This window comes from Epinephelus fuscoguttatus, linkage group LG13 (assembly GCF_011397635.1).
Source record: "Epinephelus fuscoguttatus linkage group LG13, E.fuscoguttatus.final_Chr_v1".
Taxonomy (NCBI): domain Eukaryota; kingdom Metazoa; phylum Chordata; class Actinopteri; order Perciformes; family Serranidae; genus Epinephelus; species Epinephelus fuscoguttatus.
Window position 1 is genome coordinate 29,680,083 of NC_064764.1, and position 16,702 is coordinate 29,696,784.

Below are 16,702 nucleotides of genomic sequence, written 5' to 3' on the forward strand. Positions count from 1 at the left end.
AATTCTCTCTATTTTTTTCTTATGGTAATATGGATGTTGTAAATTAAATAATTTGAATTTTGCTGTATATGTATAAGGTTTTTGTTCAGCAGCTGACTCCACTTGGAGTGCACCAACAAGAAACATTTTCAAAAAACACCCTTCTGCAAACAAGTGAATTTACACTCAGTCATAACTTGGACAGAGAATTGCTGTGAAGGTAACAAATGTTCTTTTTGATTGGTTACATCTCGAGCAAATTGAAAGTCTCTGCAAGTTGAAACAAACTGAAACCAACGACCGCCTTGAAGTTAGGAAAATCAATTAAAAAAACCTCATGGTGCACTTCGGAAAGTGGAAAGTAAAACAGCAGTTAATGGGCCGAAACATGCAAAATCATTTGTTACTATGGACCAAATAATTAATAATAATTTAGGTTTCATTGCCCTCAGCTCTGGGTTTACACTGCATAGCTCTGATTTTTAGTCCTTTGCCTTTAAAGGTCCTTACCTAAGAGTTAGCAAAGCCTCTCCAAACTGTCTGCTGTAAAAATAGTCTGTAATCCTTCACATCTTTGCACTGTGGATTAGTTGCTGCTCTTGAAGCCGCAGAGCGGTGCTGATAAGTTATGTTGAATATTTTCCAAATACACCAAGTCTGCCTTTGTGTCAAAGCCAATCCTTCCCCAGCTTGTATTCTTTGTAATCCTCCCCTACAGAGCAGAAAATCCGCTCTCCATGTGAGTCCATGTGGATGAGAATGGAGTGTTTTTGTCATTAGGGGAGATTGAAAACATAGTAAACAACCGCAGACCACTGGCTCATGAGTTACCCTGTCAGTTCGAGGATGTCCCTCAGCAACAGGAGTGCTGCTTTAAGTAACGTTTTTGCTTTATTGGCTGATCATCAGCTGTCCTTTAGATTCATTTCACATGCTGCTCGTAAGCATTCCTCTTTAACTTAAACAATATGCAGCATGTGTCCGTGCTGATTGGGCTCATCATATCCAGATCTCAGTCTGCATCCAGTGTGTGCTGAGTGTCAGATGGGGACTGTGAACAAATCCCACTTATCTTTGTCATTTTAGCCAAGTACTGTACTCAAAGGTCCAGTGTGCAGGCTTTAGGGCGATATATTGGCAGAAAGGGTATTTAATATTCATAACTTTGTTTATATTAGTTTATATTCCCCTAAAACATAAGACTTACTGTGTTTTTGTTACATCAAAATGAGCCATTTATCTACATATGGAACACGTTCTCCTCCATGGAGTCTGCCATGTTGTTTCTACAGTAGCCCAGAATGGACAAATCAAACACTGGCTTTAGATAGGGCCATTTGCATTCTTGCGTTTTTGCATCAGCAAAAGTTTTCCTCGTTCTCCTACATGCTTGGCACATGGGTGAAGTTTCAGTTCTGCATTGTGAACCACCACATCACTGCTGATCGCCACAGAAGACAATGAATATGAAGGGAAACTTTGCTACCTCCACGCTGGATGGCCGGGGAGGTATGGGCGCTAGCAGTGGCACAGGGGCGGAGCCAAACACTGTTCATCTGCGCACAATGCAATGACACACAGCTGGTTGAATATCAGCAAAGTTTCCCTGCTTCCCTTCACTGGTTCCTGTACAGCAGGGTCGCTCTTTGTTTCACTGTTATAATCATTAAAAAGCAAAAGCAGCATGTGTATACATTCAGTAGGCTATATCTTCAGTAGCTAGCTAGCTAACCCTACACATTTCAGGGTTTGATTTTGGTTTTGGAACAGAGAAGAAACGTATATCTTTTTCCAACCTCTCCAGGTAACGAGTATCATTAATACACGACGTGCCCCAGGCACAACATTTAGCTCCAAATCCACAAAACCAGCCTGAAAATGAAGGAAATCTGAAATGACTGCATTAGAGTCAATGGAGCACAGCTGTGTTGTTGTCGGATCCCTGGTTTGAGTTGGCCTGATGCTACGCTATGATTGGCCAGTCTGTGTCCAGGGGTGGGACTTAGCAAAGGGTCAATTATGATCCAATAATATGCTGTAATATACATTATTCTGAAATGGGCCATTCTGCATAATTAGTACTTCTACTTTTAGTGATGTAAGTAAATTTTATGTACTTTTACTTATGTAAAATTCTGAATGAAGTACTTTTACTTGTAACAGATTATTTCTGCACTGTGGTATTACTGGAGTGCTACTTCTACTACCTTCTATTGATGGTTTAATGTGTAGCAGGGCCATGAACACTGTTTGTGGTGTTAAGACATTCTTAATAAACTCTATTCTTGTTCAGAGAGACATCCTGATTTTTTTTTTAACAAAGATGAACTAATTTTAGTATCTGATTCTTTTTCTTCTTCATATTTTAGGCCGTCTACATGGCAATGTGCCTCTGTCTTTACTTCTTCTGTTTCCCACTGGGCACTGAGTCTCTTAATATGTTTTATATGGCTTATATAGTTCTTTCCGTCTCTTCTTCTTTCGTTCCCTCCATCTATCATTTTATAAACATTGTGCCAGCGTGCGATGCAGTTACCAGCTCTCCAACCTTCCCACTGTTTGACATAAAGATGAATAGGTGAAACCCTACACAGACACCTGTGGAGAGTTACATGTATCTCCTGTGAGGTCGCACAAGGACTGCTATGTATCCATACGGTGCCTCTTACTTCATGATGTGTCACATGTTGATTCGCTCATGTTTATTTTTTCAGTGGAAGAGCCCTTTTTTTCTACCTCACAGATAAATGAAGGGTTAGAAAAATGGAAAGAAGGAGCAATAAGTTTCTCAAGAAAGTGCTTATTTTCAGTCTGTTACATCACTTTCTGTAAACTGTGGCGTTTGTATTCTGTTCGGTAAGTGTGAAATGATGTGATGTGGAGTGGGTGATTATTTTCCACAGTCCAGCGCACTGGCATCCCGTTTGCTTTCACCTACTGAGCCGGGCTGTGCTAAATATGTCCAAATCTCTCCTGTCTTCTGTCTTCCAGAGCCTGTCTTAGTTTGATCCCGTGGTTTATTTGTCTTAATCACCCAGAGGAACAAAGACGGAGCCGAGACCAAAGAAGGCTTTAGTACAATCATATTACCAAGCCAGGAAAACAAATTCACTTCAATCAGAGGTCCTTCTTTTCTTTCTGTCTCTTGCTGAACCTCTTTCTAATAATTTATTTTCCCATTGTCGTGACAGATCTTAGCATGGGGCGATATGTCACTGTGATCGAAAGAAAACATTAAAAACACATTAAACTTACATTTTGCCACTGCTTCTTCATCCAAAATTTTTTTTCCTGGGTGAGACGACAGATACTGTAGCTGCTGCGCTAACGTCAGTTCGCAGTGTTTGCTTTATTTCTGGAGACAAAAAGTGCAGTGTTAACTTTCACAATAACATGAACGATGAAGTGCAGGTAAGGAATGGGGCGCTGTGTACAAACACATCTAAACAATTTATCTCTTGGCTTCTGAATGCCTCCTGTGTTTGCTCGGCTGTGCGCACACTGACCCATTCTTCAGCACCCATCATGTACATTACAAGGCTGCACTCAAATAGCTCTCCAGTGTTCCACCATAAAACATTATTTCAGAAATATGTCTCAACCTTAAAACTGAATATGATGCTGGATTTTTTTAAACTTGAAATGAAGCAGAGGTAAGCGGTTTTCATTGTGTCAGGGCCTGAAAATGACTTTAGCATGATGTGCATCTGCTTTGTGACTTTGGTCATAAATGTGTTACGTAAAGTTTTGCTGTTTTAACTATTGTCAGGGATGCACCCTCTTCTCTGTTTGACTGGTCTGTGTTTTGCATTTGGATGCTTGACAGAGTGGTGAAGTGGTGGAGAATGCAAGACGTATTGTAATATATGATGGTTGAGTGGTTATTAACACACCTCATTGAGCCTTAAGATATGTTTGCTTTGTCATCATGCATAGTTTTCCTTTTATTCACAGAGCAGAAATATTTTTCTGCCTTAGCCAGAGTAAACTTTGGGTTGAAGGAATAGTTTATTGATTGATACCACTCTTACTGTATGTCTGTGTGCAAGCTCTTCTCATTTGCTGTTCGAACATATATATATAACTCACGTAATCATGAGCCAGTAACTAGTGTAACCCACATAGTCAGAAAGGCTGCGATCACGTGACCAATGCGCTGATGGGAGTAAAGAATGAAGTAGTATGAAGAGCGAAAGTCCGTGTATGGAGGCAGGCTAGGATGGTGAATAGGTCAAACAACACAGGACTTTCCCCCAGATGTTCGAAACCATATGAAACCATATTTCTTCTACATAACCTAACCTACCTAACTTTACATCCTAAACCTAAGCTACGTAACTTTACTTCCTAAACCTAACCTACGTAACTTTACTTTCCTAAACCTAATCTATATGTAACTTTACTTTCCTAAACCTAATCTATATGTAAATTTACTTTCCTAAACCTATACGTAACTTTACTTCCTAAACCTAACCTACGTAACTTTACTTTCCTAAACCTAATCTATATGTAACTTTACTTTCCTAAACCTAATCTATATGTAAATTTACTTTCCTAAACCTATACGTAACTTTACTTTCCTAAACCTAATCTATATGGAAATTTACTTTCCTAAACCTATACGTAACTTTACTTTCCTAAACCTAACCTATGCGTAACTTTACTTTTCTAAACCTAAGCTATACTTAACTTTACTTTCCTAAACCTAACCTATACATAACTTTACTTTCCTAAACTTAACCTATACGTAACTTTACTTTCCTAAACCTAACCTATACATAACTTTACTTTTCTTAACCTTACCTATACATAACTTTACTTTCCTAAACCTAACCTATGCGTAACTTTACTTTCCTAAACCTAACTTATGTAAATTTACTTTCCTAAACCTAACCTATGCGTAACTTTACTTTCCTAAACCTAACCTATGTAAATGTACTTTCCTAAACCTTACCTACGTTACTTTACTTCTTAAACCTAACCTATGTAACTTTACTTGCCTGAACTCTAAGGCCCAGACACACCAAAGTGACATCATGGAACTAGTGGCAATGAAACCTGACTGTCCCCTCATGTTGCCTGTGTCTTGTCCAAAAAATTGCCTATAAACACCAACCAACATGTATGTTCTGCGCCTGTGTGAGAGGAACAAACTCTCCATACCAGCATACGGCAGCAGTCTGTAACCGTCATTCAACGCCAGTGAACAATAACACACACCATCATGAAATGTTTCTGCTGAAGAGCTAAATGGCTAAAGAAAAAAAAATCTTAGCTTATGTAACAAGATTGTCTTGAACTCACTCCCTGCTGACTCCAACTGTTTGTTTCATTCACTGATGGGCTTCTAAGACTAGGGCGACAGGTGCTCAAAGATGGCCCAACACTGACTGACAGCCGAATGTGAACTTGGTGCGTCAGGGCCTTAACCTTAGAAACTTTACTTGCCTAAACTATGTAACTTTACTTCACCTGAAAAATGTTAGTCTTTACAGTCTTTGAGCTCTGTTTGGTTTCCTGTTTTGGGTCTTTAGATGCTAGATACTCAACTGTGCTCACCTGCAAGATGCTAACGTTATCTGCCTGTTGTTTGAGGCTTAGCAGGTGGGGAACAGTGGGTTTTTAGAGCTGTTACACCAAAACACTCAGCTGAAACTCACTATAAAGTTCCATAGAGCTGAAAGGAACTGCAGAGTTGGGCAATACTGCTCTGTGAGTTTGGGACTCCAAGAAACTCCTTTCAAATACAAGCAGCCATGTGATCCTTCGTCAGTATTTTTTAAATTAATTATAGCAGCTTTAATGTGTAGACATGAGAGTGGCATCATCCTTTCAGCTTATAGCAGCAAAATGAATGCGTATTTTCCAAAATGTTGAACTTTTCCTTTAAAAATAAAGATTGAGAGCATGTATTGCCGGGTTGTTAGGACTATTCAGAGTGATAGAAAGGTGCAGTAGCAGAGCAGAAAGTGTCTAAAAAGTGATGATGCAGCCATCTGTGTGTTTTTGTATCGGCGAATCAGACCCAGATTCTTACTTAATGCCTGTGGATTTGTCGAGTATCCTATCTGCTGTCAACTCTAAGCTGCACGCCTGATCCTTCCATGTAATGTGGTTATTTATCTTTCAGATGGAGGATCCATCCCATCGAGCGCACTCACATACATAAAGTACGCCACTTGCACGGGCATAGGGAGCACACACACACTTATACACAAAGACAGGCACACAAAATGAGAACCACATTGAGCTTTTTGGTCTCTCTTCTCTGCTCTCTGAGACGAATTTAGAGTGGATGAATTATATTTGTCTCTTCTCTCTGTCCTCTAGTCCCCTTAAATCCTTCTGCTTCATCATCCACAACACTGCTGTCCCCTCGGGCTTTCCAAAAAGAAAGATTTGCTGATTGCCACATGGCAGTTGGCAATAACACCGACCTGCCTATCAAACGCCATTGTATTGTAGTTGTGGGGCTCGTTTTCACAGAGGAATTACTGGTCACTAGCCTGTGGTGTAAAGACTTGTCTGTTATGGAGGACTTTCTAAAAATCTTCAGATACAAATCAGCAGATGAGGAAAAATGCACATATGTCGTTCACCTGCTCCTTGTTGGAGTATGTCAGCTTTTAACAATGTGCACAACAACTGTTACAGTAATCAGCGATGAAGTCATCCTCAGGGTGGATCCAGGTACTGCTGGGATATTGAAATTTATGACTTAATATTAATATCAGCAACATGACAGAGTGATCTGCTGTTATCTACACATGAAAAAGAAAATGTGTGTGCCAGCCCAGCTGCCAGAAGAAAATGTTGGCTTTCTACGTTTTTGCAAACCATGGATACATTATATTTTAACATTTCACAGCCTACATATCATATCAACATTTCTAAAGTGACATGGTATTAGATCTAACTTTGTCATCAAGGGGTGGATGGGAGAGTTGGTGACTTGCGTGACAATGATGTGAGATAGCTGCCAAGCCGCAGACCACTGTTCGTGGCCAACAACAAAACCGAGTCATTGCTGTATTCCCAGCAGCTTTTTAGGCTCTAAAAGTGGGTGTGTTTTAGCTACCCATGGCTGTGTTTCCACCAGGGATGGTGCCACTAAAAGTGGTTGCTCCCACTGAGACATTGCTACATTCCCTGCCAGGATAGTGCCACAAAAAAGTGTTTGTTTTTTACGGAGTCATTGCTTTGTTTCCAGTCGATAAGTGCTATGAAAAGCAGTTGTTTCTAATGACAACTGCTGTGTTTCCTGCCAGGATAGTACCACAAGAAGATTTTTTTTTTTAAACGAGACATTGCTGCATTTCCGGCCAGGATTGCGCCACCAAAAGAAACACATTCTCACTCTGACCTCGTCACATATAGACGTTTAATCATGAACCTTCAATGCGTCCAGATACGACATGCAAGGTACCCTGGGTGCGTTGGTTGTTGATGTTCTGGGACACCATGTCAAGTTCTACCCTCCATTTTCACAGGAAATTTACCATTTACATTCAGTGTCTTTCAAAATAAACGCACTATGTTCGTACAACAACGCAAATTGACTTTTTCTTACCTTCAACACCTAACACACGTAGTTGGGTTTAGGAAAAAAGAACAGGGTTTGGCTTTATAATCTTACAGGACGCGAACACTGCTCTCCCGGGTGAAAGTCGTTTTTTTTTTGGGACGCATCCACCACCCTTCCCACCTACCCTTTTTTCGGCAGGGTCTGGCGCCACAAGTCACTGCCCAAGTGCCAGATTTTGACGACTTTGGAATGAGACTGGGTTACCAAAAGCAGGAATTTAAGGCCTAAACAGGATCTTTTCTTAACCATAAGCAAGTGTTTTTGTGCTTCAGTGTTGTTGTAAAGAAATGTAAAGACTAAATTTATTTGCTGCATAATAACGTACAAATATAACATATATGTAGTTTGAACATAAAATGCCAACACTTATCCTGGCGACTGGGTTGTATGTGCACATAGTGGATGCATAAGTGAAACTAAAAAGAGTCTGTGACCTCTAAGAAACTGTGTGAATATTTGGAAGATTATTTCCATACATCATATTTTCCACTTTGCGACAGAATGTAGAGCAGCGCTCGTTTATCTGGCAGGAAAACCAGACTGCGCTACCACATGTCCTGACAGGCACATAATAAAATTCCAAAAACGGAGCAGAGTCAAAACTCAGAGGCATTCTTTCAATAAATGTATCAGTATAGAGGATTTAATGCAGAAACGTGGTGATGCAGTGATGACAGAGGACCTTGATTTCTATGGTGTGGCATGAAGCAGGGTATGAAAAGTATGAATATGTGTCTGCAACATTTTTCGTCCTTAAACTGCTCCGACCTGGTATGGAAGTCTGTAATTTAATAAGCCGCTCCATTCATGGCATCAGCAGATTGGAAAAAGTGAGTGGAAAAAAATCTAAATTATTGTCTTTTTCCATACTCAAAATCACAACCAGTCCTGGTGAGGAGACGTGCACACATTGACTGAGCTGTGAAAGACCTTTCTGCACTTGGCCGCTGCAGCAAACGTTTTCCAATCGCCTGCACCTACTGGAAGAAAGAAACCCAGGAGGATGCAAAAGAAAAAGTCCTAAAATTTTATCATGTCATTTTCAGATTTCTGTGTATTTTTTTCCACCTGAGAAAAGGTGATCCTTCTTCAGGGAGCGTAGTGGCTGTAATCTTTATTATGAGCAGGAGAAACACTTATTGTTTCCTTCAGTATCATCGACTGATCGGAAACTGACATGCACATAACCGTATGTGTGAGTGTGTCATTTCCTTTTTGTACCCATCCCTGACACAGTTTTCCGACTGCGTGGCGCATGTTGGCAGGTGGCACTGATGATGTGTTGAAAAGCAATAAAATAAAGGAAGGGAATGACAAGTCCGTGATGACAAAAGCAGAGTGGGGACAGTGTGCCTGACCCATTCTCCTCTATCCTACACAAGCTTCACAAACCCAGACAGACGACAGAAGAGCCAGAAAAGGTTTGTGGTTGCAAGAGGAGGATAAAAGGCACCAGAGCCAGAAAAAGAGGACGACTGATTAAAGACAAAGCAAGAAAGAAAGATATTTAATTGAACCCCTTAAAGCTTTGGATTTATTTCTGGCGTGAAGGACAGAAAGTGTTGACACAAACTGTAGATTTAGTATTTTAATACTTAGATCAGTTATTCAAAATTAGAAAATGTAATTAAAACACACACATGTATTCCTTTATTTTCGAAGAGTGAAGAAGTGCAGCAATCTGGTAACAAGTAAAACACCCTGATCTCACTCCCAGGGCGTCAAAATACACCATTTGAATTGGCATCTGCATGAGCAGTGTTGGACTCATTACTTTAAAAATGTACTGTATTACTCATTACTCGTAACTCTTTTCAGAAGTAATAATATAACTTTACTTATTATTCCCTGCCAACAGTATTTTGTTACACTACTCGTTATATTACTTCTCTGTTACACCTCAAAAACTGGTATTGCATATCTCTCCAAAATTCAGATGTGTGCCTCTGTGTGAATGTCAGGGTGATAGCTGTTAAGTGTAGCTAAGGCTAGATAGCTTCTATTTACCTGGGGGTCTTCAGTTGCCTGTGGCGGGTATTTTTCCAAGGCTCCGCCCGAAAGATGGAGGGTCACTCATGGAGCAACATTTCATCCACAACACATCCAGCCACAACCTTCAGTATGTCTTTATAGCTGCAGCTGTCCGTGATTAAAATACACTTTAAGTTGTTTAGCCAGTGTAACACTACAGCCAATCTCCGCGGCCGAGGAGGGCTCACCTTTGGTGGGGTGTATTTCCTGGAGCTTCACGTTGTTGTGTTGTCAGTCGTAGTAGCCAAGGTGTTTCAGGCCATTTTTGCAGTGGAAAGAGTTTTAGTACGGCCACCTGCAGCAACAGTGTTCTTATCATCTTTACACCTGACAAAACCAAAGTAGTGGGAATATTTCCAGCTGCTAAGGTAAGCATTTCCGGTTAGCTTGCTGCTTTATGACATGCAGGCACAGCTCGATGACTACTAAAATGAGTTAGCTGATGTGATTGTTGTATTTCAAGTCAGTAGCAATGTGACAACAAAAGTAATGTTGTAACGAGTAATTGTAATATTGTCACTGAAATTTCATTAGGAATTAGTTACACTACTCGTAAGAAAAGTAATATTATTACTGTAACGCATTACTAGTAACATGTTAGTAACGTTACTTAAGATACTCAGAGCAACAGACAAAGTTTAAAAAGGAAAAATTTGCCTAGGTTAAGGGGTCCAACAAGCGCAGGACTTTGGTGCAGGAGACCGGTGTTTGTGTCACAGTTATTTTGTCACATAAGTTGTTAGTCACTTGTTAGTCAGTCAATATTGTTCTAATCCCAATTTGGTAGTTTTGTTGCCTAAATCTAAATGCCAGCCTCTTCTTAGTTATGTGAGTTGACTCACGTGAGTATTCGCCAACCCCTTCTATGTCAAGATACAACACAAAAGGCTGGCCCTGGGGTCATTGCAATAACGGCAGAGGCTTTTGCTCAAGCACCTTGTCTTATTTATCACATTTCCAACTTAGTTGCACATTTTAATTTTTGCACCGAAAACCTTGGGATCACAAATGGCCACAGGCCAAAAAGGCTGAGAACCACTGGTTTAATCACCACCCCAGCTCCTCCTTTTCATGCTGTGTCTGACTTATCAGTGTCATTTTGTCACTGATGTTGCTCTGTTCCTGGGGGGGTGGGGGGAGATGTCTTTGCTGCTCTCCCTGCCTTAGGCTTTTCATGTAGGCGCATGGAAGGGCAAGGAGGTTTGTCTCTCTTTACCTCAGGCTTTCTTAATTTGAGCATGGAAGGGCAGAAAGGTCTGCTCTCTCCACTTTAGGCTTTCTGCGTAGGCCCGAGGAAAGGCAGAGAGGCCCCCAAACAAAGCCATATGGCCAAATATAATACTGCAAATGGAAATAAAGTTTTAGCTAAAGTGGTCCTGACTGAACTCAAATTTGTGATTTTGAAGGGTATAATGTTTGGAGCTGCTTCATGGACATTGATGGGAAAGATGTTCTACATGACACTGAGAGCACCCAGGGGAGGTACATTTTCTGTTTCAGAACTGAGAACACTATGATAGAATAAAACTCATCTGGGTATTAATAAAGAAAGCAAAAATCCTGTGGGTCCAACAAACCAGGCTCCCATTCAGTGTCTTTGGAGCAGCTTTGAAATTTACACCCTGTGACATCACAAGTTTGAGACTTAGCCGACTTCTCTGGTTTCTGGCTTTCAGAGAGAGTAACCCATGTTGATTAAACTTTCCGAGGCCATGGAAATAACATATTGGAATTCTTAATTTAGGTAGTGTTCCCCTTTAAAATAGTGACGCATCAGTTTATAAGCACGCAGCATTTTATTGTTGTAGCTGGATACTGGCGGCGACAGTTTAACCTACTTTATAAGATTTGGTAGTTTAGTTTAGTGGCTCTTAGTGTAATGGTCGGGCCCTTCTAAAGGGTCGCTAGATAAATCTGAGAGGTCATGAGATGATTAATAGGAGAGGAAAGAAGAAAAACCAAAAATCTGGTTTCAGTTTTTAGGCTTTTCTATTTTTTTTGTGAAAAATTGGGATAATTTTACCACTTTAGAAATCAAACAGTTACTTAAATGAAACCATCTGAGAAGTATAAAGTGGAAATCTCTGTTTCTTGGAGACATCTGGAGGGGTCATGAACCCCCAAAAGTTGGGAACCACCGCTTTAATATTTAACAATGCATTGTATTTTATAAGCCTATTATGTCAAATCTGAAGCTGTAAAGTAACTAATAACTAAAGCTGTGAGGTAAATGTAGTGACGTAAAAGGACAGTATTTCCTTCTGAAATGTAGTGGAGTAGGAGTATAAAAGTAGCATCAAACAGAAATACTCAAGTAAAGAACAAGTACCTCAAAAATGTACTTCAGTAAAGTTCTTTCTACCACTTTATAGAGAAGATTAAGATTAAACGAAAGCAGAAAATTGTCCCTGATGAAAAAACGATATTTGATCATCTTTATCTGCCATGTTTCCTCTCATCACAGCATCACCCCGACTCCATAGACAAACTAATCTCATCAGCAAAGCAGTTTTGGTCAAACCCGTTACACCCTAAACTGTTTTATCATTTTCACAGAGTGCACTTTATGATTCATCTGCGTTTAATGGGTTCTGGCGTGTTGAATGCCGGGGTTCCACTGCAACAATCTGTTCAGGGACTTCCTCGGGAGACACACCTCCTCTGGCCCGCAACATCATTTCCTGTCTCGTGTGAAGACATGTGGGATATAATCGACTGCATTGGAGGGTGGAGATGTTGGAGTGCACACACAAAAACGCATGCACGTGCTAGCAGACATGTGTGCGCCTTGCACAAATGCACACACACTCGTGGTCCTTGAGGCCCAGTTCTGGCTTGGATTTTTGGCTGACCAGGATTAAAACTGGCTCTGGGAGACACACAAACATTTGCACACAAACAGATACAAAACTGGACTCATTGTCTGTAAACAACAATATACCATGAGTTCAACTTCAAAGGAAGCCCATGATGCAATGCTGTTGCCATGTGTTTGTGATGCACCGCAGAGTCATGTCTGAATGTGCGACACATGGCTCCAAATGCCATGTTTTTGTCAGCTGGTCTGCACCGCACGTGATGTTAATGTGTTTTTTTGTCGTTGGCAGAGAATATATTTATAGATAGGATGATGAGAGACATTGTTTCCATGGAATATGATGGCAGCAAACCTCTGTACACTAATAGCTTTTTGGATACACACAGCTTATATGTCTGTTCCAATTACTCTTCAAGTTCTCTTGACTCAAGTGTGTGTTCGTGTTTATCTGGCACTGGGGGGACCTGAATCTGGAAGCCCACTGCAGGGACTTGTCTGTGTTTTGGGGACCAAAAGTTGGTCCTCCCAATTTAACCAGCTTATTTTAGTATTTATGACTTTGCTTTGGTTTAATTAGACAATCAGGCTTAAATTGAGATTTTGTTAGGATCTAGGAAATTAAAGCTATGCAAGACATGGGCTTTGTGTGTGTTAGAGCTCTGATCAGGCCCAAAACAATCAGGTCCGTCCCTACATGAACCCGCACAGTTTCTGTCCAAGCCCGACCCAAGCTCGAGCCACAGCAGCAGTTTTGGGCCCGACCCTGATTTAAATTCAAATTTCCAAACCATTATACATGTGCAAGTGTTTACAGGCGCACTACTATCCTAAGTTTCTTTGTTTTTTGGAATTTCCTGGGGGTTGTGTGTGTGTAAATACTGAGTCATGGATTCAGAAACCTGGATAAGACTTTATTACCTCACTTAAGCACATCTGTAGCACTTATCACATTACGTGTTGTCTGCAGTTTACTGCCTCGTCCTCTCTGAGCATCCCGTTTTTCCCTCTGTGTGATTGCATCCTTGTGTCTTGCCTCTTGTGAGTGTGTGGTCTATTGTTTATCAAGGTCTTTAGGTGAATATACTAGCTGGGGCACTCCAGGATATACCTGGTAAATGTGCATGTAAACACCTCATTCAGGTTTCTAATGTCCCTCTGTTGTGTGTGCAGATGCATCCTTGAGGTCGGTAGTAAGCAGTCAGTTCTGATCATAGGTTTCACTTCCTTCACGGTTATGTCCTTAATTGTAGATGGCAATCACAGAATTTTGATCTTAATTATATCTAACAACCAAAATCCTTACAGCTGGAGGTCCCTGAAGCAAAATCTTATTAAATGGGGGTCCAGTGGTTATCAATTTCAGGGTTCTTGACACGATAAATGTTGAGAATTAAAGTAGAAATCTGTCATGCCAATAAAGTAAATTAAATTAACGTGAGGTATAAACTCTACTCTCACTCATGTTGAACGACTCTGCACTTCATGATGTATGTCCAGTGTCAATATACAACATACATATTTTGCCTATTGTGTCACAAGTAAGGAAGGATGATTGTGGAAGTTGGGATCGGGGGATGGGCAAGTAGCACGCCTGAGTTTTATGCAGAACACCAGAGTTTATTTTATAAGTGTTCAGTGTTTTATTAGCTGTGACCATGATCTTTCCCCTAACTTTAACCATATGTTTTAGTCTCCTAATCGTACCATCAGGGCTGAGTGATGATATTTGGTACCTATAAGGTATTGATTGAAATAACCCAGCACCAGCTAGTATTTACTATTTGTATGGTTTTACTCACAGCCAATCACCACAACCATACTTTGATTTAATGCGATGTATGACAGGTTCACTACTGCAGCAGCTACAACCCATACAGTCTACCATGTGGTGAAGTCAAAAGGCCTGTTTCCACTGAAGAAGTTCCTGGTATTATCTGGGGGGCAGGAACTACTACAGGAACGTCCTCTCGCTCGGCCCTCTCAACTGCCGTGTCTCCACTGAGAGAGCGGAGTAGGAGGAAGGTTCCTGCAAAGTTACCGGGCTCTGGATGTGATGTAATCGTTGCGCGACCATTTTGACCGGGGCAACATAGTGGCGTAGGGACGCTGTTAGCTGTTAGCGGTGTCTGTAGTAACTCACTTAACGCACAAAGTGGCCCGTGAAAAAAATATTTTTTCCAGCGGATGTCTTAGTTACAACATGATTGAGCTAACTGGAGTAGTTTCATGTCGTTTTAGACAACGGGAGGCTTTTAACAGATGACGTCCTGATGTTAGCTTTGCTGCTAGTGTTAGCTGTCCCTGTCAGCTGCAGCCACTAGACATTGTGATTTCCCAAAACTGAATAAATACCACACATAGCAACACAAAACTGCTTTGCTCGCTAAATCATGTTGTAACTAAGATATCCAAGTTATTGAGTTTGTTTATGTGGCGGTGGAAGCTATGAACGAGCTAACCCTCGTCTGCTGAGTTTTAAAAATGCCGGCTATTTTGTTGCTTTCTGTTGACGTCACATTCCGTCTTGAGTATATCCAATCAGCACCAAGTAACCCCCAGGCCACAGCCCGGAGTTTCTTGGGGCCGTTCTGAGTACCTACTCCGAGGCAGGGACTTGTTTAGCCCCTGTAAAAGTTCCGGAACTCTGTCCTTCAGGGGTGGTTCCTGCGGTGGAGACCCGCACCAACGGCCCCGGCCCCGTAAATTTACCCCGAAGTTCCTGCAGTGGAAATGGGCCTAATAGTGGTGCATTTGACAGCATTGACAGGTGCTAGTGTGCCATGAGGATACCAACATGTTTGGTATGATTCACATGATGGACATTGAAGGAAGAAGCCAAAAAAAAGCTACCAAATTAAGTACTCTACTGTTGTCAGTATCATTTTAAGGTACTGGTGTCATCATTTTTTAATGATACCCAGCCCTGCATACCAAAGATGCCATCTGCAGATACTGTAGGAAGTGAGAATTTAAAAAATGCTGTCACAGAACCAGGGTTTTGCAGAATCAACCAATAGGGTTGGTGCACATACTATATGAAACTCAGATACTATTAGAATAAAGTATACAAGAAGACAGTAAGAACAATGAAAAGTGTCAAAAGGCCTCTGCCAATGGAAAGTGGGATTGCTGGGGACACACCAGACTCACACCAGCTCATACCATACAATAGCATAGATGCAATGTGCAGACATTGCAGGAAGTGATATTTTAAAAATGCTGGTAGTGAATATAATCCAGGGTTTTGCAGAATTGACCAACCTTTTTGTGTGGTGATAGGGTTGATACATAGACGGTAAGAAACCTGAAAACCACCAGAATCATGTATACATGGATATGAATAACCAGATTGCTATGTTTCAGTGTGAATGTCTTGTCGATATCAAAACTGGAATCTAAAAGCGCTCAGTGTGAGACAACAAAAGAGAGAAGAAAGAGAAAGAGATAAAGAAAGCAGGATATATAGAGGGAATAAGAACAATGAAAAGTGTCAAAAGGCCTCTGCAGATGGAAAGAAGAATTGCTGGGGACACACCAGACTCAGCAGAGAAAAAAAGAGAACAGAAAAAAAGAGACTGAGGAAGGCGGGAAGCTTGGAGAGAACTCTCACTCCTTTTCCAGAGAAAAAGAGTGTGAGATGGAGAGTGAAAGAAAAGGGGAGATGGGGGAGGGTAATGGGAGTGGGTGTGTCCGGCACTGTCTGTTCCCTCCCTCCATTATAGAGAGGTATAGATGGTGCAGGAGCAGCCAGAAGTCCAGTTCAGTGAGCTGCACTAGTCCTGAGAGCCACCAGCTCAGAGAAGTAGTCCAGCCACTCCAGAAACACCCAGCTCGCAATACTGCAGCTGCAGCACACATTAACCTGTTAGCAACAGATCCATTCAATCAGCAAGGTGACGCTGAGTGACAGCCTCTTATTTCTGTGTCTCTCACACTGAGCTGAACTAATTCAGACCACAGGCAGCTTGTTACACCTGAGACTCAGAGCTGAACCACAGCAGAGAAGATGATGGGGATGCAGCGACACTCACACAGCTTTCTGGTCCTTCTTCTCATGGTCTTCATCGCTGGGATAGTTCTCTGTGGTCCCTCGACTCCTCGCAAGAGCAGAGGTAAGTGACACCTGCAACAGTGTTAATGTCTTCCACTGAGAAATCCACATGAGGAGATAAACATTACTGGATGCATGTGAGGTGAAAGTGAACATCAGTGTGATTGTCCCTCTGTTAGCCCTGTGATGCTCTGATGGCTTTTCCATAGTCTTTTGCTGCCCTCTGCCAAATGCATGC

The 16,702-nt window shown here is 41.3% G+C and overlaps 2 protein-coding genes across 3 annotated transcripts in view; both read left to right on the top strand.

The window, feature by feature from the left end:
* Positions 1-16,495, top strand: part of impg2a (interphotoreceptor matrix proteoglycan 2a) — a gene marked incomplete at its 5' end in the record, with an annotated part of 79,501 nt that extends 63,006 nt beyond the window's left edge. Inside the window, one exon of the mRNA XM_049593386.1 lies at positions 16,367-16,495. The remainder of the gene's footprint in view (positions 1-16,366) is intronic.
* LOC125899348 (target of Nesh-SH3-like) overlaps positions 16,147-16,702 on the top strand; it is a 51,659-nt gene continuing 51,103 nt past the window's right edge. For both annotated transcript variants that reach the window (XM_049593569.1, XM_049593571.1), the window contains exon 1: positions 16,147-16,525. In XM_049593569.1, coding sequence (XP_049449526.1) covers positions 16,420-16,525 — 106 coding nt within the window. In that variant the 5' untranslated portion in view covers positions 16,147-16,419. The remainder of the gene's footprint in view (positions 16,526-16,702) is intronic.